Genomic DNA, 21,903 nt, shown 5'->3' with positions numbered 1-21,903 from the left:
AACTATTAGAACTAATAAACAAGTGCAGCAAGGTTGGAGGATACAAGACCAATTTATAAAAGTCGATTGTGTTTCTATACACTTGCAATGAACAAATTGAAAAGGAAATTAGGAAAGCAATTAATTTATGATAGCATCAAAAAGAATAACATACCTAGGATAAATTTAATGTAAGAAGTTCAACATCTGTACATTGAAAACTACAAACACCACTGACAGCAATTTTAAAAGATCCAAATAAATGGAAAGATATCTCACGCTCATGGATTAGAAAACAATATTGTTAAGTAGTAATACTCTCCAAACTGATCTACAGATTCAACACAATCCCTATCAAGGTCCCAGCTGTCTTTTCTGCAGAAATTAATGAACTGATCCTAAAATTCATCTGGAAATGCAAGGGACCCAGAATAGCCAAAACAATTTTGAAAAAGAACAAAGCTGGAAGGCTTACACTGATTTCAAAACTTGCTAGAAAGCTATAGCAATTTAACAATGTGGTTCTGGTATAGGAAAAGACATAAGGATCAACAGAATAGAACTGAGAGTCCAGAAATAAACCCTTATATTCATGGTTAAATGATTTTTGACAAGTGTACCAAGACAAGTCAATGGGGGAAAGAACAGACTTTTCAACAAATGGTGCCAGGACAACTAGGTATTCCCATGCAAAAGAATAAAGCTGAATCCTTTCTTCATACCACACACAAAAATTAACTCAAAATGGATCATAGCCCTAAATGTAAGAGCTAAAACTGTAAAACTCTTAAAGGAAACCATAGGTGTAAATCTTCACGACCTTGGGTTAGGCAATGTTTTCTTAGATATGACACCAAAAACACAAGCAACAAAAAGAAAAAATAGATAAATTGGACTTCATCAAAATTAAAAACTTGGGTCTTCAAAGGACACAATTAAGAAAGTGAAAAGACTACAGAGTAGGAGAAGATATTTTCAAATCACATATGTTGTTAAGGGACTTTTGTATTCAAACTATGAAAAGCTCTACTAGCCAACAATAAAAAGACAAATCAACTTAAAAATGGGCGAATGGTTTGAATAGACATTTCTCCAGAGAGGATACACATATGACCAATAACTATATGAAAAGCTGCTAATCATCAACAGTCATTAAGGAAACGCAAATTAAAACCACAATGAAATACTACTTCACATCCACTAGGTTGGCTATAATAAAAATGATGGAAAATAATAACTAGTGAGAATGTGGAGAAATTGGAAACCTTACACACTGCTGGTGGGAATGTAAAATGGTGCAGCTGGTTTGGAAAACAATTTGGCAGTTCCTCAAAGAATTAAAGAGAGTTACCACATGATCCAGCATCACTCCTAGGTGAGAAATGAAAACTTATGTCCACACAAAAATTTGTACGCTAATGTTTATGTCAGCATATTATTATTCATAATCGCCAAAAGGTGGAAACAATTTAAAGGTCTATCAACTGATGAACAGCTAAACAAAGTGTGGTATATCCTCACACTGGAATATTATTCAGCCATAAAAAGGAATGAAGGATTGATACATGGTATAATGTGATGGACCTTGAAAAGATTTTGCTAAGCAAAAAAGCCAGTCACAAAAGTCCACGTATATGCTTCAAATCATATGAAATGTCCAAAAAGGCAAATCTATAAAGATACAAAGGAGATTAGTGGTTGCCAGGGGCTAGGAATAGAGAGTAGAGGGAGTGACTACTAATGGGTACAGAATTTGCTTTCTGGAGTGATTAAAAAGTTCTAGAATTAGATACTACTGATGGTTGTACAATATATATCTGTGAATATACTAAAAACCACTGAATTGACACTTTAAATGGGTGAAATTTATGGTATGTTAACCATATCTCAATAAAGCTATTATTAGAAAACAAACAAGCAGATAGATACACAACAAAAGAAGCGTGTGTTTCCTCTGCTCTTTCCAAATCTAAGGGTTTAAATCAATATTTACTCTTAATTAATCTACACATTTAGAGATTATTAGATGCCAGAAGATTATTTCATTATACACTATGAAAACTTATAATAATACAAAATATTAATAGAAAACAAACTTTACTAAGGTATAGTTTACCTTTAATATAAACGGTAATAATTAAATTCAACAAATATCTTGCATTCATTGTATTGATCAGTTAATACCTGAATCTTTACAGGTGAGTATGAATTTACATATTCAGAAACTTCTAACTGGAACCCAAGGCACATTTAGTGAAAACATTCAGTATTAAACTCAAAAGTGATGATCCTTCACTTTGATATTCTAAATAAGATTGGGAATCAAAAACTTTTAAATCTCTACCTGCTGAAACACAGATACACACACAGATTTGTCAAAGGAGCTTAATGAATTTCACAGATAAACATTTCCATTTCAGAATATGTATGTATGCTATTAAAAAAAAGTGGAACTTTCCACCTTATAGCATAAAAACATTTTACTTACCAAAGATAAAATCATTCAGAATGGACACCAAAATGCTCGTTTTAATTAACCCTCCCATAGGTGAACACCACTAATAGTTATTCTTAAAAAAACAGGTTGACAGATATATTCACCCATACCACCACAGCTCTGGAGACTGGACTAATTGGAAATATTTTTCTAGTCCAAAAGCAAGGTAAAGCATAGCCCAAAAGGTTGGGATACTCATCCCCTGTATGGAAATACTGCTCTGATAAGTTGGGCCAAGAACAGTTCCCATCACCTTCAGTCCTAGGGACCTCAAAGAGTGAAAGCCACAGGCTGGATAAGACTTGGGTCTTAGCTTTGAATCTTCCACTCTTGGCAAGTCATTTAACCCCTCTGGAGGCTCAATTCCTTCTTATCTTTATACTCCATCCACCATGTTCCTTGAAGGATTTGATATAGGTGTGTGTCAGCTGATTTAAAAAATGAGGGTAGTATGTTCACACAAAAACTTGTACACAAATGTTCACAGCAGCAGTATTCATAATAGTCAAGAATTGGAAACACTCAAATGCCCATTAGCTGATGAATGGATAAATAAAATGTGGTATATCCACACAATGGAATATTATTCAGTCATAAAAATGATGTGCTAATGAGAATTTATTTTGCGTTAAATGCTACAGTACAGAAAGAAGGGGATATGTGGTTTTTTGGTGTTTGATTTTCTTAAAAAACAGTAAGTAGTATTTGTAGTTGTGAGTTACATAGGTTTATGTGGAGAGAGCACAGTTTGCTATAGCGACCAAAAAAAAAAAAAAAAAAAAATTGTCTTGCCAACACGTCCCAAGCACTTCGGGATTCCTAAACTTATTTTCTGATATAGAAAATATGATATTTACTGGCATTTTTTTGCACTTCTCAAGACAAAAATGGCATTAAGTGAAAGTTACATGTAAATTTGATTCACAGGTACTTAAAAACTTAAAAGCTGCAACTGAAAGAAAAGGTCCCCAATATTCAAATAATTATATTTTCTTTTTCTGACTACATTATGGAGTTTATACCTCATTTATTTCATATATGTTTTCTTTAAAGCACTGTTCCTTTTGACATTAAAGTTTTCATTGTATTACATTTTTCATGTAACACAAAATCCAGGACTGCATTTTACAGTGCTTTTTCCCTCACACTGCTGCTTAAAAAAACAGCTAGCACTGTGAATTTATAACATGTCAAAGATGACACAGAAACTACATTTATTTTTGTTCTTTTTAAAACGCTGTGAGCAACATTTATCAAGATATTGTGTTAAAGTACTGGCATTCTCTAGGTACTAAACAAAAAGCTGCAACTCTCTAACATTGAAGTATATATATGTACACATATGCATATATATATATCAACAAAAAATTAAAAATAAATTTTAAAAAAGAATGAAGTACTGATACATGTTGCAACATGGATAACTCTTGAAAACATCATGCTAATGTGAAAAACGAGGGGATGCAGCAAAAGCAGTTCTAAGAGGGAAGTTTACAGCAATACAATCCTACCTCAAGAAACAAGAAACATCTCAAATAAACAATCTAACCTTACACCTGAAGCAATTAGAGAAAGAAGAACAAAAAAACCCCGGGCTTCCCTGGTGGCGCAGTGGTTGAGAGTCCGCCTGCCGATGCAGGTGACACGGGTTCGTGCCCCGGTCTGGGAAGATCCCACATACCGTGGAGCGACTGGGCCCATGAGCCATGGCTGCTGAGCCTGCGCGTCCGGAGCCTGTGCTCCGCAACGGGAGAGGCCCGTGTACCACAAAAAAAAAAAAAAAAAAAAATCTTCCAACAAACAAAAGCCCAGGACCAGATGGCTTCACAGGTGAATTCTATCAAACATTTAGAGAAGAGCTAACATCTATCCTTCTCAAATTCTTCCAAAATACAGCAGAGGGAGGAACACTCCCAAACTCATTCTACGAGACTACCATCACCCTGATACCAAAACCAGGCAAAGACATCACAAAGAAAGAAAACTACAGGCCAATATCACTGATGAACATAGATGCAAAAATCCTCAACAAAATACTAGCAAACAGAATCTAACAGCACATTAAAAGGATCATACACCATGATCAAGTGAGGTTTATCCCAGGAATGCAAGGTTTCTTCAATATATGCAAATCAATCAATGTGATAAACCATAGTAACAAATTGAAGGAGAAAAACCATATGATCATCTCAATAGATGCAGAAAAAGCTTTTGACAAAATTGAACACCCATTTATGATAAAAACCCTCCACTAAGTTGGCACAGAGGGAACTTACCTCAACATAATAAGGGCCATATATGAGAAACCCACTCTCAATGGTGAAAAACTGAAACCATTTCCTCTAAGATCAGGAAGAAGACAAGGTTGTCCGGTCTCACCACTATTTGAAATTTTTCTTGTTTCTTGATGTAGGCTTGTATTGTTATAAACTTCTCTCTTAGAACCGCTTTTGCTGCATCCCATAGATTTTGGATCGTTGTGTTTTCATTGTCATTTGTCTCTAGGTATTTTTTGATTTCCTCTTTGATTTCATCAGTGATCTCCTGCTTATTTAGTAATGCACTGTTTAGCTTCCATGTGTTTGTATTTTTTACGTTTTTTTCCCTGTAACTGATTTCTAATCTCATAGCGTTGTGGTCTGAAAAGATGCTTGATATGATTTCAATTTTCTTAAATTTACTGAGGCTTGATTTGTGACCTGAGATGTGATCTATCCTGGAGAATGTTCCATGTGCACTTGAGAACAAAATATAATCTGCTGTTTTTGGATGGAATGTCCTATAAATATCAATTAAATCTATCTGGTCTATTGTGTCATTTAAAGCTTCTGTTTCCTTATTTATTTTCATTTTGGATGATCTGTCCATTGGTGTAAGTGAGGTGTTAAAGTCCCCCAGTATTATTGTGTTACTGTCGATTTCCTCTTTTATAGCTGTTAGCAGTTGCCTTGCGTATTGAGGTGCTCCTATGTTCAGAGCGTATATATTTATGATGTTATATCTTCTTCTTGGATTGATCCCTTGATCATTATGTAGTATCCTTCCTTATCTCTTGTAACATTCTTTATTTTAAAGTCTATTTTATCTGATATGAGTATAGCTACTCCAGCTTTCTTTTGATTTACATTTGCATGAAATATCTTTTTCCATCCCCTCACTTTCAGCCTGAATGTGTCCCTAGGTCTGAAGTGGGTCTCTTGTAGACAGCATATATATGGGCCTTGTTTCTGTATCCATTCAGCGAGCCTCTGTCTTTTGGTTGGAGCATTTAACTGTTCACATTTAAGGTAATTATTGATATGTATGTTCCTATTACCATTTTCTTAATTGTTATGGGTTTGTTTTTGTAGGTCTTTTTCTTCTCTTGTGTTTCCCACTTAGAGAAGTTCCCTTAGCATTTGTTGTAGAGCTGGTTTGGTGGTGCTGAATTCTCTTAGCTTTTGCTTGTCTGTAAAGCTTTTGATTTCTCCATCGAATCTGAATGAGATCCTTGCCGCCTAGAGTAACCTTGGTTGTAGGTTCTTGCCTTTCATCACTTTAAATATATCATGCCACTCCCTTCTGGCTTGTAGAGTTTCTGCTGAGAAATCAGCTGTTAACCTTATGGGAGTTCCCTTGTATGTTATTTGTCATTTTTCCCTTGCTGCTTTCAATAGTTTTTCTTTGTCTATAATTTTTATCAATTTGATTACCATGTGTCTTGGCCTGTTTCTCCTTGGGTTTATCCTGTATGGGACTCTCTGTGCTCCCTGGACTTGGGTGGCTATTTCCTTTCCCATGTTAGAGAAGTTTTTGACTATAATCTCTTCAAATATTTTCTCAGTCCTTTCTCTCTTTCTTCTCCTTCTAAGACCCCTATAATGCGAATGTTGTTGTGTTTAATGTTGTCCCAGAAGTCTCTTAGGCTGTTTTCATTTCTTTCCATTCTTTTTTCTTTATTCTGTTCCACAGCAGTGAATTCTACCATTCTGTCTTCCAGGTCACTTATCCGTTCTTCTGCCTCAGTTATTCTGCTATTGATTCCTTCTAGTGTAGTTTTCATTTCAGTTTTTGTATTGTTCATCTCTGTTTGTTTGCTCTTTAATTCTTCTAGGTCTTTGTTAAACATTTCTTGCACCTTCTTGATCTTGGCCTCCATTCTTTTTCCGAGGTCCTGCATCATCTTCACTATCATTATTCTGAATTCTTTTTCTCCACTTCATTTAGTTGTTTTTCTGGGGTTTTATCTTGTTCCTTCATCTGGTACATAGCCCTCTGCCTTTTCATCTTGTCTATCTTTCTGTGAATGTGGTTTTTGTTCCACAGGCTGCAGGATTGTAGTTCTTCTTGCTTCTGCTGTCTGCCCTCTGGTGGATGAGGCTATCTCCACTCTCACCACTATTATTCAGCATAGTTTTGGAAGTTTTACCCACAGCAATCAGAGAAGAAAAAGAAATAAAAGGAATCCAAATTGGAAAAGAAGAAATAAAGCTGTCACTGTTTGCAGATGACATGATACTATACATAGAGAATCCTAAAGATGCTACAAGAAAACTACTAGAGCTAATCAATGAATTTGGTAACGTAGCAGGATACAAAATTAATGCACAGAAATCTCTTGCATTCCTATACATTAATGATGAAAAATCTGGAAGAGAGATTAAGGAAACACTCCCATTTACCACTGCAACAAAAAGAATAAAACACCTAGGAATAAACTTACCTAAGGAGACAAAAGACCTATATACAGAAAACTATAAGACACTGATGAAAGAAATTAAAGATGATACAAACACATGGAGAGATACACCATGTTCTTGGATTGGAAGAATCAACATTGTGAAAATGACTATACTACCCAAAGCAATCTACAGATTCAATGCAATCCCTATTAAACTACCAATGGCATTTTTCACAGAACTAGAACAAAAAATTTCACAATTTGTATAGAAACACAAAAGACCCCGAATAGCCACAGCAATGTTGAGAAAGAAAAACGGAGCTGGAGGAATCAGGCTCCCAAACTCCAGGCTATACGACAAAGCTACAGTAATCAAGACAATATAGTACTGGCACAAAACCAGAAATATAGATCAACGGAACAGGATAGAAAGCCCAGAGATAAACCCACGCACATATGGTCACCTTATTTCTTTTTACTTATTATTTTTTTTTGCGGTACACGGGCCTCTCACTGTTGTGGCCTCTCCCGTTGCGGAGCACAGGCTCCCGATGCGCAGGCTCAGCGGCCGTGGCTCACGGGCCCAGCTGCTCCGCGGCATGTGGGATCTTCCCGGACCGGGGCACGAACCCGTGTCCCCTGCATCGGCAGGCGGACTCTCAACCACTGCGCCACCAGGGAAGCCCTGGTCACCTTATTTTTGATAAAGCAGGCAAGAATATACAATGGAGAAAAGACAGCCTCTTCAATAAGTGGTGCTGGGAAAACTGGACAGCCACATATTAAAGAATGAAATTAGAACACTCCCTAACACCATACACAAAAATAAACTCAAAATGGATTAAAGACCTAAATGTAAGGCCAGAAACTATCAAACTCTTAGAGGAAAACATAGGCAGAACACTCTGACATAAATCACAGCAAGATCCTTTTTGACCCACCTCCTAGAGAAGTGGAAATAAAAACCAAAAGAAACAAATGGGACCTAATGAAACTTAAAAGCTTTTGCACAGCAAAGGAAAACATAAACAAGATGAAAAGACAATCCTCAGAATGGGAGAAAATATTTGCAAAGGAAGCAACTGACAGAGAATTAATCTCCAAAATGTACAAGCAGCTCATGCAGCTCAACATCTAACCCAATCCAAAAATGGGCAGAAGACCTAAATAGACATTTCTCCAAAGAAGATATACAGATTGCCAACAAACACGTGAAAGAATGCTCAACATCACTACTCATTAGAGAAATGCAAATCAAAACTACAATGAGGTATCACCTCACACCGGTCAGTGTGGCCAACATCAAAACATCTACAAACAATAAATGCTGGAGAGGGTGTGGAGAAAAGGGAACCCTCCTGCACTGTTGGTGGGAATGTAAATTGATACAGTCACTATGGAGAACACTGGAGGTTCCTTAAAAAACTAAAAATAGAACTACCATATGACCCAGCAATCCCACTGCTGGGCATATACCCTGAGAAAACCATAATTCAGAAAGAGTCATGTACCACAATATTCATTGCAGCTCTATTTACAATAGCCAGGACATGGAAGCAACCTAAGTGTCCATCGACAGACGAATGGATAAAGACGACGTGGCACATATATACAATGGAATATTACTCAGCCATAAAAAGAAATGAAACTGAGTTATTTGTAGTGAGGTGGATGGACCTAGAGACTGTCATACAGAGTGAAGTAAGTCAGAAAGAGAAAAAGCAATACCATATGCTAACACATACATATGGAATCTAAAAAAAAGAACCTAGGGACAGGTCAGGAATAAAGACGGAGACATAGAGAATGGACTCTAGGACACGGGGAGGGGGAAGGGTGAGTTGGGATGAAGTGAGAGAGTGGCATGGACATATATACACTACCAAATGTAAAATAGCTAGCTAGTGGGAAGCAGTCACATAGCACAGGGAGATCAGCTAGGTGCTTTGTGACCACCTAGAGGGGTGGATAGGGAGTGTGGAAGGGAGACGCAAGAGGGAGGAGATATGGGGATATATGTATATGTACAGCTGATTCACTTTGTTGTAAAGCAGAAACTAACACATCATTGTAAAGCAATTATACTCCAATAAAGATGTTAAAAAAATAAAGTGAGAAAAGCCAGACACAAAGCTTACATATTACATTCCATTTATGTGAAATGTCCAGAATACGCAAGTTTCTAGAGACAGAAAGGAGATTAGTGGTTGTCAGGGGGTAGGAGGTTGGGGAGCTAAAGGGTGTCAGCTAAGGGTGCAGGTTTCTATTGGTTGTAATGAAAATGTTCTACAAGTAACTGTGGTGATGGTTGCACAACTCTGAATATACTGAAAACCACTGAACTATGTATTTAAATGGATAAATTGTATGGCATGTGAATTATATTTCAGTAAAATTGTTTAAAAACATGAAGCCATTGGATCAAAACCCTAGGGCCCCTTCCAGCTCAATCTAGGATTCAACAGGGTTCCCTGCTCACCTGAGGTTTGGAAGTCTATCTCAATAGGATTGGAGAGACTGGTTGCTGCTTCTCGCCACAGGCTGCCCCTAACAGGAGACCAGGCTGTCACCATGCAGCGGTATAGCCCTGCATCCGAGACCTGAGTCTGGTACATTCGATAGCGAAATTCATCTTCCTGCACTTTCTCTAACACAACGCCGTCCACCCGCGATGCATCTGTCCAGTTCTCCAGCTTCACCACAGAATCCTGGTCCAGGGAGATGATGTACTTGGTTTCGTTAGGACTGGAGAGGTCCCCAACAGGCTTCTCAGCCATGATGAGAACCGAGTAGCGTGGCGATTTAATATTTTTGGAAGACACTTTGCAAGTCATCTCAAATGTATTTCCGGCAGCAAAGAAAGGCTTGGGCTGCCTTGCCTTCACCACAAGCACGGAATCTGCAATGAAGTACCAGAAAGACATGATTTCTAACAGGATTAGGTAAATGGATATGCATCTGAAAGCACAATGTCAGGGAAATAGGAATTTATTTGCAAATTGCCGCACAGTAGCGTTTAAGAAAATCTGGAAACTCAGAAAAGTAATCACGTGTGTCAGTAAGCAGGCTGAAATCCCCCACGCTGGAAGAGGCAGAGCAGTCTGATTCGATTTAATGGGTGTGAGGGAAGAGGGGATGGATGGGTGAGAATTTGTTTTTATGGATTTTCAAGTCCTTGAGAAGTTTCACCCAGAGAGAGGATTTGGGAAGCTGCTGGTGCCCCCAAGGGTGTGAGGGAAAACTCGCTTCTAGTCAACTGGGGAAGACAGGGCTCTGGGCAATGCCATTTGCCTCTCCCCTCTGAGGCTCCACTGGGTGCAGGGAAAGTACACTTAGCCTAACCAGCCTGCTTGGAAGAGCAGAGCAAGGGAGCAATGGGTTCTCTCTGTTTCATCATATGATGGTAACATTATAAAACAGATTATTACTAAAGTGACTGGAGCTTACACTTGTAGATCCAGTCATTTCCACAGAGATGCTATATTAACATTTTGAACCAGTGTCCAGGGCTACTAACTTAAAGTGTGTGACTCCCTGCCTCTCCGTCAGAAAAAAAATAATCCCTAAGCATATACACATTAGAATTCATCTGTATTATAATAGCTCAGTGTCAGGCACTTGGAAGGTACTTAAATATTTGTTGAACGGATGGATAAATGAATTAAACACAACTCTTTTATCCTTTAATGAGATAATTCTATAACCCATCTGGTGCCAAACAAAATTTTTATGTTGGGGTTATTTTGGGAATAGTTGTTCCAAACCTATCAGGAGGACATGTATGTTACGGGGTCTCTCCAGAACCACTGATTCCTGAGGTTCCACTGAGCCATTCACATTCTTTCTTGGAGTTTAAATTTGTGAGATTAGAAGAGATCACTAAAGGTTAAACAAAAAGAAAAGTCCAAGGACTATGCCCTCAGGTATCTAATGTCCGAGGATCAGGAAAATGAACACAAATCAGCAAAGGAGGCTGAGAAGAAGACTTACGAGGTTGGAGAAAAGCCCAGAGGGTAGTATCCCACAAGCCAAGGAAAAGCCGAAGTATTTCCAAGAAGAGGGAATGATCAACTGTGTTAAGTCCTGCTAAGTCAAGTAAGATGACTAACAACTGGACTTTGCAATATGTCAATCACTAGTCATCTTAACAGCTGGGGCAAAAGCCAGATTAGAGCAGAACAGAGAACAGGAAGAGAGAAAATAGAGACACTGAGGACACACGAATCAAATCCTTTGCCTATCAAAGGAAAGGAACAGAAATGAGTGGGCAAGGGGTATGGGGAACAGACAGATGGAGGGGGAAGCAAGACCAAGATTAGTTTAGCTTTAATTAAAAAAAAAAAAAAACTCACAACAAGAGATCTAAAATAGGCCAGTGGGAAACAGTGGGAGTGATGTAGAAAGATAGGTGTGTTTACAGGATAGGTTGTTTGGAACTGAGAGGCTGGAGAGCTCTCAGTCATCAGAAGTGAGATGTCTAGTGCAGGGTGTGAGCTTGGGAGTGAATAACCAAATAGGACAGAGGTCATAATGACTAGAAAGGAGGACAGGGGCCTGAGAATGAAAGGTTTCTCAACCTTACATGCACCTGGGAACCACCTTGGGCGCATCTGACAATTCCAATGCCCAGATTACACAGAACCTCAGGCCAATTAAGACAGAACCTCTTGTGGGACTCAAGCATCAGTATGTTTTTAAAGCTCCTCAGGTGATTCCAATGTGCAGCCAATGTGCCCCAGCGCCCATACAGATAGTGAAACTAGCAAGACAGCAGGAAAAGCAGAGAGCGGCTGCGAGACAAAACTGAGCATCTTCAAAGAATGCGCGAGGAGGACCCAGGAGTTGACAGGTGACGGCAATGAGAGGAGGTGGAATGATCTGATGACAGGAGATGTGAAGTTGGATGTTTTTAGGGAGGAGGGAAAAGAGCCTGGAGGCTGCAGTGAGGGACGAGGAGGGCACCTGACTCATCTAGGCCCGGTTACACTGTGGGAAGAAAACACCACCACTCGGGAAGGCTCCAGGGGAAATGGTGTCCTTGGGGAGAGCGAGGTGGGTCATGTTTACTGTGAGGAAGAGAAAGGACTATTCAGAGATGAGGTCAGGAAGCAGGAGATTTTGCCAAGCTCTAGAGGGCCCTGTTTGGGGTTTGGGGATCTCAGAGGCGTGGCAATGAGGCGACAGAAGCCATGTGGTGGGCTGTACGGTGCTTCACATCCGGGGCACAAAGGAGGACCCGGGAGGCCTGGCCTTCCTGCAGTGACGGACTAGACCAGGGATAAAAGACTTGACAAGTCTGACATCCCAAGGCACACAGGGCTCTGAGCATTGGGGAGGATACACATCAAAGAAACTGTTTCTCTTAAGTTCTTGTCAGCTCTCCCCAGGAACACTCTCTCTGAATGGGTGACTGACCTCTCCGGGGCAGGTGCAGTGGCCCGGGGCTGCCCGCTCATTCTGGGCCATCTGAAATGTGCCTGCAACCAGCGGGAACTCACGGACCTGGATACACTCTCAGAGGCGTGTGCAAAGTTTGGCTTCAGATCACCCAGTGGGGCCATAGGTCGATGGCGTACACCAGGCACCCTGTGAGCTCCTACAAGATGATCTCCTACCACGACCAAGCCCCAGCCCTCTTGTTAGACTTACCCTTCTCAACGTCGTCATCGTAAAGGGGTTCGTGCTGAGGATAAGAGGCACAGTCACTGGAGTGTGAATTTCTTGGATCCCTAGTGTGCATGGAAACCTGCAGAGTGACTGTGCATCTGAAAATGCACAGTGGGATGACTTAAGCCAAAACAAAACAAAAATGTTCATGAACAAGAAGGAAGTGCCTACCTTCTGATGCCCAAAATATGCTGACAGGTTTGGAGAAGACGTCCTTGCTCTTCACCCAGCTGTTGTTACGCTGTTTGGTCCAGGCAGACACAACACAGTAGTAACTGCCCCTGTCCTCCTCTGTAGTCCTTTGGATTCGGAAATTGAACGTGTCTGTACGCTCCTTAGAAAAAATGAAGTCTCCGTCGTGGGCCCGTTGCTTGCTCCTCTCTCCATACTTCAGCGTCCAGTCCCCGTTCATGACTGCAAGGAGCTCGCTGGCCACCACGTCATCGCTGCGCCGGTTCACCCTGTGGTACCAGGACACCGTGAAACGGACACTCGCCTCGGTGCTCTCCACATCCACTATCCGGCATTCCAGCTCGGTGAGGTCGTCTGAGAACTCAGGGACCTTAGAAGCATTCAGGTACACCTGATAGTCTGGTTCTGAAAGAGAGAGAAGGGCCAGGATTAAAAAAAAAATCAAATCAGACAGAGCAATTTACCAAGAATTAGCAAAAGGAACAAGATAAGCACTATTGTTGTCCTGACAATTAAATGCCCATTCTATTCGCTACGGTGATAGAAATGGAAGTCTTCATGTTGTATGGGAAGGATCCTCTGAGAGTCTGTTACTGCAAAACCTTGCACAACTGCAAAACCTTGCAAAACCCACTGTCCCCCCTCAAGAAAACCTCCCAAGGCCAGAAGCCAAATGTCCCCACTCAGAGTCTTGATCTTTCCAGAGGGTGAGGCCAGCTGTTAGTTTCCCCAGGAAGTTGGAGTCTTCTGAGAAGAACCTCTTAAGAAGTTTGGTGTCCATGCTCTACCAAGACGTTCTCTGGCATGCCAAGCAGTGCCCACAGACCTCCAAAGCCCCCACTGGCACAGCACTGGAAAACCCAACCTCAGAGTACATTCTAGCTCTTGCGGCCAGTCAACCCACCGTGTTGCGGGTTCCTGCCATCCTTGGCTTTGACCCAAAGGCAAGGCCCTCAGGTCATCATTCCTCCTGTGGACGGCCATCCTCCAACTCCCCAAACGGTATTTTTTTCACTGACACACGTTAACTCTCCTATTCAATTCTGCCAACCTTGAAGGCAGCTCACTGTGATCCTGGCTCTAGTAAAGCCCGCTCACTATGACCATCCTGCTTCCTGCCAGGCGTAAATTCTGATGAGGGAGGGAGGGAAGCCAGCGAGTGCTCTCCTAGTGTCCCCACTGCCACTGTCTCAGTCCTGTTATTTTTCATTCGTATAGAACCCCTCCTCCTGTGAAGTTCACTGTTTGCATTTAATCCATTTCTACAACTCCACATTTCAAAGCCTCCCAGGAACTGGTATGAGGACCCCCTTCACTGCTTCCTTTCTTCTACCAATACCTCCTCTGCATGTCACATCTAGTTATCTGAAGTTCTCCAGTCACTGCAGTCTTGCACCACCGGGTGACCTGTTAGCGGTGGCCTCTCCTCTTGACTGCCCTGCAAACTTGCTCTCATTCTTCAGTGTCACCTCCTCTGCGCTCCCTTCCTGGACACCCTTTCTCTGTGTTCCCATAAACCGTGTAGGTACTGTTGTAAAGCAGTTACTACTCCTTGCTTGAAGGTCTTGTCCCTAAGGTTCAAACATACAGCCGTGTATAGAGTAGTCACTCAATAAATGTTTGCTGCCTGGATACTAAGACTTCTGGAAAAAAGCTACATTTTTCTCCTGTAGCGCTTTGCCTGCTAGGAGACAAATGATTCTACCTAAACAGAATTTTCCATTTGCCAACACTGTATTCACATCACCTCCATCAAACAGTTTAGTTTTATTTAACGTTGCTTTTATTTATGACTCATATAAATTATAAACTGCTGAGGTCAAGGAACTGTTGTTTTGTGATTTATACTTCTAACAAAGTGTATAACATCATGACTTCCCCAAGAATGACTCAGTGGCCAGGAAATGGAAAGAACTCAAACTCCTAATTCCCTCAAACGTCATCTTCACAAGCATTTAATTGCAAGTGAGCCTGGACCCTGTTCCATAAAAAGCTGAACCAGGGCTTCCCTGGTGGCGCAGTGGTTGAGAGTCCGCCTGCCGATGCAGGGGACACGGGTTCGTGCCCCGGTCCGGGAATATCCCACATGCCGCAGAGCGGCTGGGCCCGTGAGCCATGGCCGCTGAGCCTGCGCGTCCGGAGCCTGTGCTCCGCAACGGGAGAGGCCACAGCAGTGAGAGGCCCGCGTACCGCAAAAAAAAAAAAAAAAAAAAAAAAGTTGAAGCAGCGCAGCTCTGCCAGCTGATGGGAGAATGTCCTCAGTGATATGGACATTACAGAGAAATATGCTAGAATGTCATCTGCCACCTCGTTTCACAGGTGAAGGTGCCAAAGATATACAGCTTGGGGGTGTCCTGGCCCTGGGCAGCGTGCCAACACACACGCTGCCTCTCCAGTGACTGCTGACTGTGGAACAAACACTCAAATGTATTTACACCATCACACGCATAAGACGAGGTATTCCCAACTTAGCCCGCATCCAGGGTTTCAGACCTTTTCCTCATGTGGGACTTCAGCACAGCAACTAGAGTGAGGACAAGGACAACCAAGTTCATGTAATGTGGAAAGGACAGACTTGAACTGGTTGTGCGCACAGCAAGACTGCCCTCCTCAGTCCTGTCAGGACCAAACGGGAACACCAGATCATCAAGAGTCCAGCAGCTCGCTCCATTCCGAGCACAACGCGAAGACCCTTCGCATGTGTCACCACATGAACCTGAACAACAAACTGTGAAGCAAGAAAGAGCAGTGGTGAGGAGCCAGGGGTCTGGAAGTCAGACAGTATTTGAATCCTGGCTCTGCCTTCACTTGCTGTGTGACCTTGGGCAGATTACTTAACCTCTCTGGTGCCTCATCTGTAAAAATGGGGAGAATAACAGTAACCACCTCATAATGTTATCATGAGGATTAACAGTTAAAATAATACACGTGAAAGTGCTTAGACTGGTGCCTAGTCCGTGTATGTGTGGCGGGGCTGTGGGGGGTGTACTGGCAGAGGTGTGTCCGGAGTGAGGTGAATTGGGTTGTGAATGTGTTATTCTTGAGATGCAATGGAGACACCAAGTCAAGATGCTAAGGACACAGCTCTGTGCCAGTGTTTGAACCTGGAGTCTAAGAAACAGCTGGGGCCAAAGCAGAGGAACAGACAGACAGACAGACAGACACACACACACACACACACACACACACAGCTGAAACCTCACTCCAAACACACACAGCTGGCTCCTCCTCCTAACTTTCCAACTGCTACTCCTGGTACCACAGCCCACCGTTCACTCTCCCACTCCCCCCTCTTGAAAGGTGTACCATATCCCACTCTCTTCAGACGGTGCCTAAGTCTCACCATTCTCCCTCCTCAGCGTCTCTTCCACTTCTCACATTCCAGGCCTCACACACAGTAGGTGCTCTATAAATATCTGTGCATAGAAGTGAAAACCTCACGACCACCATTCCCGTCCTGGCCCTCTGCCACCAGCCGAGACTATTATAATAACCTTCCGACCTGCCTCTAGGCTCACACCACCGCCAGGTCATCTGTTCAAGAAGCCTCCCAGTGGGTGGCTTTTTTCTCACCTACTGAGTGAAGAACACACGGCCCAGCCTGGCACTCAAGGCCCTGCAGAGTGTGAGTCTAAGCCCTCTATCCAGCTCCACCGCCCACTGCCCTCCTGTACACGCTCTAGACTCCGTGCCGGTGGCGCCTGTTACCACTCCCTCATCACCTCCTCTGCTTCTTCCCGCCTGTTGCCTCTGCCTCAGCGCCCGGGACACCTGCTCAGTAAGGCGCTGAGTAAATGACTGAGCCGATTCCCCCCTTCTACTCCCTCCTCTCCCCCTTGACGGATCTGTTTAAATCTATGTATCCAAATGTGGAGAAAGGAGAGTACAGGGGTTGCAGTGCATGTGCATCTAGTTACAGGAATGCCAGCTCGGCAGAAGAGCAAAATCTCTTCATTGACTGGTTTGTCTCCTTGTTCTCTGTTCAAACTAAATCTTAGGCCCGCAAAAGGAGGATCCTAAAGCAAAAACAAACACGTGGATTCTTGTGGACTTACAAGGCCTAAGTTCCAGGGATTTAAAGGATGTGCAAAGGTCATCTGAACGATCCCGCAGCCTTGGAGGTCGCCTTCAGACTTACACTCTTAGAAAAGACATGACTCCACTACGTCAGAATGGTAGGCGTGTGAGTGGGTGCCTATTTCTTTTATGTTTTGGGGCATGTATGGAAATCTTCCTTTATGTTGTTTCACAATTTTAAAACTTGTTGCCAGAGACTGGGCGTACTCCTCAAGGTCCGTCGTGCACAGACCTCTTCAGGTAGCCTCTCCTACTGAACAGGAAGCCTCCTGTGAACTCACCAGCCTGTCCCAACTCTACTTCTTATTCAGCAAACATTCAGACACCCTACCACCCGCCAGGTTCCCTGCTCTCTGAGGACTTTACTTGAACATTGCCTTGAACTTCAGTTACAGGTCTGTCTGCCTCATGGACCTTCTGAAGGGCTCTTCTCAGGGTCTGGGACCCACTGTTTGATTCATCTGTGTGTGCTATGTATGCAGTGCCTTGTACACAAAAGACATTAACACACTTGCTGAACTGGACTAAATTTAATATTTTGCATAAAAATGCTCATTTTCAGCATAAGTGTTACACTACTGATTACTGCTATATTCTGCTTGATCTCATCAAGAAATCATCTAAGAATGTAATAGTGGTTATGTTTAAAAACTGCTTATCAGTTAAAGATGCATACTAAGGTATTTAATGGCAAAATGACATGATGTCTGGGATGTGTTTTACATTCTTCCAGAAGGAAAAGAAAAGAGGGGGCAGGGGAAAGAAAGAGAGAGAGAGAGTGTATGTACGTGTGTGTGTCTAGGGGAGGGAAGAGAGATTAAATAAGATTAGCAAAATACTGATAACTGTTGAAGCTGGTGGTTTGTTCTACTTCTGGGTAAATTTCTACTCCAAAAGTTTAACACAAACAAACAACCCGCCCACAGCGTAAGCCCTTTTACAGAATACTGAGGCCAGTCTAAGGCACGACATCACTAACCTTCCAGGAAACAAGGATCTCTCCCTAATCTAGCTCCCAGGACGACCTGCTCATTTACACACCACCTCCTGCAGCTGCGGCCTCCCATACTGTAAGCCCCACCAAGAAAGACTTTGTTTTCTGATTATGGGTCATTAAACGCCTTTGTTATAACTTCTGAAACAATGAAAATGTTCCGAATCATTGGCTAATTTGTAAAAGCAGGTATTTTGTGCCTACCACATGCAGGGACCTGAACCGGGGGATTTCACAGATTACCTCATTTATTCACTCTCACGACAATTCTGTAAGGAAGGTACAAGGATACTAATAACTGGCATTTATGGAGGGCTTCCTGTATGCCAGGGACCAGGCCATACACTTTCCTTGCATGCTGGTTTAATCTTCAGAACAACCTTATATGATAGATACTATTTTCACGTACTTTTCCTAAACCAAACCAAACCAAACCCGAAATCAAAGCCCAAAGGAGGTTAAGTTCAAAGACGAAGATCTTGCACAGCGCGTGGGGTTGGGGGAGCAGAATCATAGGAGAGGCTTTGGCTCCGTGGCCTGGCTCCCACTAGGGCCGAATTGCACAACCTCATTACACACCCAGTTATTCATGCTTCTCAAAGCCAGCTCCATCCCAGAAGACAAGAGGGATGATAACAGCTGAGGCACTGATCCTGAACTGTGTACAACAGGGCCATGTTCTAATGCCCCCTTTGAAGTTTAGTTAACTTGGGGGAGCTAATTAGATGAACAGGCTGCAAGCACGAGTCAGAAGAAACAGGAGGAAGAGGGCCCTTTTTTCTGCCGATGCCAGTTTTATTACCCTGAACTGGGCAGGTACTTTACATGCAGCTGAGCGAGTTGACTAATTGTCAAAGAGTTGCCACTATCATCATTGGTATACAACAATTAAATATTCTCTGGGGGGCTCCCCTGGTGGCGCAGTGGTTGAGAGTCCGCCTGCCGATGCAGGGGACGCGGGTTCGTGCCCCGGTCCGGGAGGATCCCACATGCCACGGAGCGGCTGGGCCCGTGAGCCATGGCCGCTGAGCCTGCGCGTCCGGAGCCCGTGCTCCGCAGCGGGAGAGGCCACAACAGTGAGAGGCCCGCGTACCGCAAAAAAAAAGAAAAAAAAATTCTGCAGATCTAAATCTTATCTTCTGTAGACGGCAAAGAACTCTCAAGTCTCTACCAAGTACTTAGCAGATTAACAGCTCCTTTTAAAGAAAAATAATTACCTTCCTCGCTGGCACAGGGCTGGAAGAGGGGACGGTCCGCAAGTGGGGAAGAATGCAAATCAGGTGCCTAAGCCCGAGTAGCACCACTCGGCTCTGCCGTTTCCTGCTCCTGTATCTGAAGCCCGTGGAACCCTCTCCAATTAACACCACTACAGTCTGGGACTTCGGGCAGAGAACTCAACCATGAACTGATTAGTATCCAACTCTCGCCAAGGGCTCATTTAAGACATCTGATAGCAGAGAGAGATGGCTTCACATGCAGATTAGCCAGCCATTCCTCCCGATTCTCTGTAGTTTTCGCCATATACTAAATTGGATCGACACAAAGCGACATTCGTCCTCCACAGTAACTCAGTCTCTTACAAAAACTCCTTCACACACTTAAGATTTATGCCTTCAGCTTTTATGGGGAGTGGATATAAGAAACATCCATTTGAACAATCACTTAGAGCGTCTGTAAAAGAACAGTTGAAAGCACTGTCCATTATGCCATCGAATGCCCCTTAGATAAAACAAGCGCATGATAAATTCAGTGCCAAGAAAAAGTTTGTCTCTCTTTTGTTTGTTTTCCATCATCAGAGGAGGGCTGTATAATCCCATCTCTTTTGCCTCAACTCTCCAAAACTTCAGAGGCAAATTCAGTGCTCAAATGCAGTCACTAATCCACCCCAACCATCTTGCAATACCTATTCTTTGATTTTTTTTTTTTACCCCTTTTGATCTTGATTTTATTTTTGTGCCTCTTGCTTTAAATTGGACTTCGTTTTGCAACCCAACTTAAATCTTTTTGCCTTCAAAAGTAGGGCATCCATCCTAAGTAAAGAGATTTTTTCTTACCCTCTAAAAAATTATAGTCCTCCCAGCTGCTACAAGTGCTCCTGGACTTGACAGACCCATTCACGTCATTGCCCTGATGTCTCTGGTTAACACGATGGAACGTGAGAAGACCCCAATCAGCTTCAATCCCTCATCTACTCAGTGCACCCAAGCAAATGAGGACAAGAACGACCCAGCTTTTAGGACTCTATGCTTTAGAGTCCTAGAGTTTCTAGAGTTTCAGGAGTGAAGCTGATCCCCAAAGCCAAACCATTTCCACATAGGATGACAATACTCGGGACAGACTCCCCTCAAGATGAAAATCCTTGGGACAGACTTGACCTAGGGCCATAATTCTGTCCAAGCCATTCTAAACATTTCTTTGGAAATAAAAGGAACAAGCATTAACCGCTGCATAGATTCTACTTTCCAAAGATGATGCAGTAACGTTGCCCATCTCACATGCCCTTTTTGAAATGTGACCTTGCTGGTCTCCCATTAAGAGATGGGGTCTCTTTCTCTACCCCCTTGAACTTGGACAGACTCTGTGATGGCTCTGACCAATAGAAGACAGCGGAGGTGCACTGTACCAGTCCCAGGGACAGCTTTCAACTAGCCAGGCACTTCTACTTCCTGCCTCCTGGCAGCCAGCCGCCACGTAAGAAGAATGACTGTCCTGAGAAGACGGCGCCATGAGAAACCCAAGCCACATGGACAGGGCCTGGATGAGACACCACTTGGGGACAGAGAGAGATGCCCTGGAACGTGGTGACAAGTGCATGAGAAAGCCATCTGGAAGGGGATCCCCAGCCCTAGCTGTCCCAGCTGTCACCATGTGCATCAGAGATGAACCCCATTGAGTTCTTCCCTAATTCCTGACCCTCAAAATTGTGAGCAAAATGAAAATCAGTGGTTTTCAGGTGGGGATTGGGACAGTGCCTCACTCGCACTGTTTGCAGGGATCAAATATTTAATGCGTGCAAAGCCCTTGGCCTAGTCCCTGGCACGCAGTAAGTGTTGAGTACACAGTAGTTATTATGTTTAATATGTCAGGTAGCAAAATTGAGCATTTTGTGTAATACCTGCACAGGGAACTGGCTTTCTCAAGAGCTCTTCTGTGACAACATTCCACAGTCACGCAACGTAAGATGACCTATCTAAACAGACTACTTCCTGTCTTATTGCCACCTCTCAGTTAGCCTCAGCAGGCCCCAGTTTACATGTGGCATGGTATCCACGTGCATACGCAGACACGTTGTAGATCTAGAGAGAATCACACAGTGTCAAGCCGGGCCTGATCACTGCTGAGCGGAGAATCCAATTGGGAAGTCCTGGAGAAAAAGCCTACTGCTGTACTCAGGCCCGACTCGCCTCCTGACAACTGTCCAGGGAGCTGTAATGGTATGAGGCACAGGCACAGGGAAGGAGGAGAGATTTAAGGGGAAGACAGGAGAAGAATACCACTTACACTCCTGACAGGTTTGCCCATGTGCAGTACCTCTGAATGTTCTGAGCTGAACTTATTGCTTTCTTTGCAATTCTTCTTTTCCTGTGCACATATGTTAACATATCCACGTGTTGGTGCTGGTTTATCTACCCATCAGGCCAGTGTTTACTGAGTGCCCACTACGTGCAAAGAACTGTGAGAGATGCGGGGTCTGGGGCCTTAGATCAGCCAGGGAAAAGCACGCTGACAGCTTTCGCAACAACCGTGTTGGATCCTCAGAATAATAACCAAACCTTTTCCCACAATTTAGTCTCTTTATTTCTTCCCACTCTCTGGAGAACACAGCCACCAACAAAT

At 42.9% G+C, this 21,903-nt stretch overlaps 1 protein-coding gene across 1 annotated transcript in view; it reads right to left on the bottom strand.

Annotated features, from left to right (window-relative positions):
• Positions 1 to 21,903, bottom strand: part of PTGFRN (prostaglandin F2 receptor inhibitor) — an 85,146-nt gene that overhangs the window by 23,179 nt on the left and 40,064 nt on the right. The window contains exons 5-6 of the mRNA XM_027091127.1: positions 12,975 to 13,400; positions 9,616 to 10,035 (exon numbers count right to left, since the gene is read on the bottom strand). Of these exons, the coding sequence (XP_026946928.1) occupies positions 9,616 to 10,035; positions 12,975 to 13,400 (846 nt within the window). The remainder of the gene's footprint in view (positions 1 to 9,615; positions 10,036 to 12,974; positions 13,401 to 21,903) is intronic.

Source organism: Aethalodelphis obliquidens, unplaced genomic scaffold (genome assembly GCF_003676395.1).
Source record: "Aethalodelphis obliquidens isolate GAN/ISIS:26980383/991018 unplaced genomic scaffold, ASM367639v1 scaffold70, whole genome shotgun sequence".
In the NCBI taxonomy this organism is placed as follows: domain Eukaryota; kingdom Metazoa; phylum Chordata; class Mammalia; order Artiodactyla; family Delphinidae; genus Aethalodelphis; species Aethalodelphis obliquidens.
The sequence above is the reverse complement of the archived record's forward strand: the minus strand, read 5'-3'. Positions and strand labels throughout refer to the sequence as shown.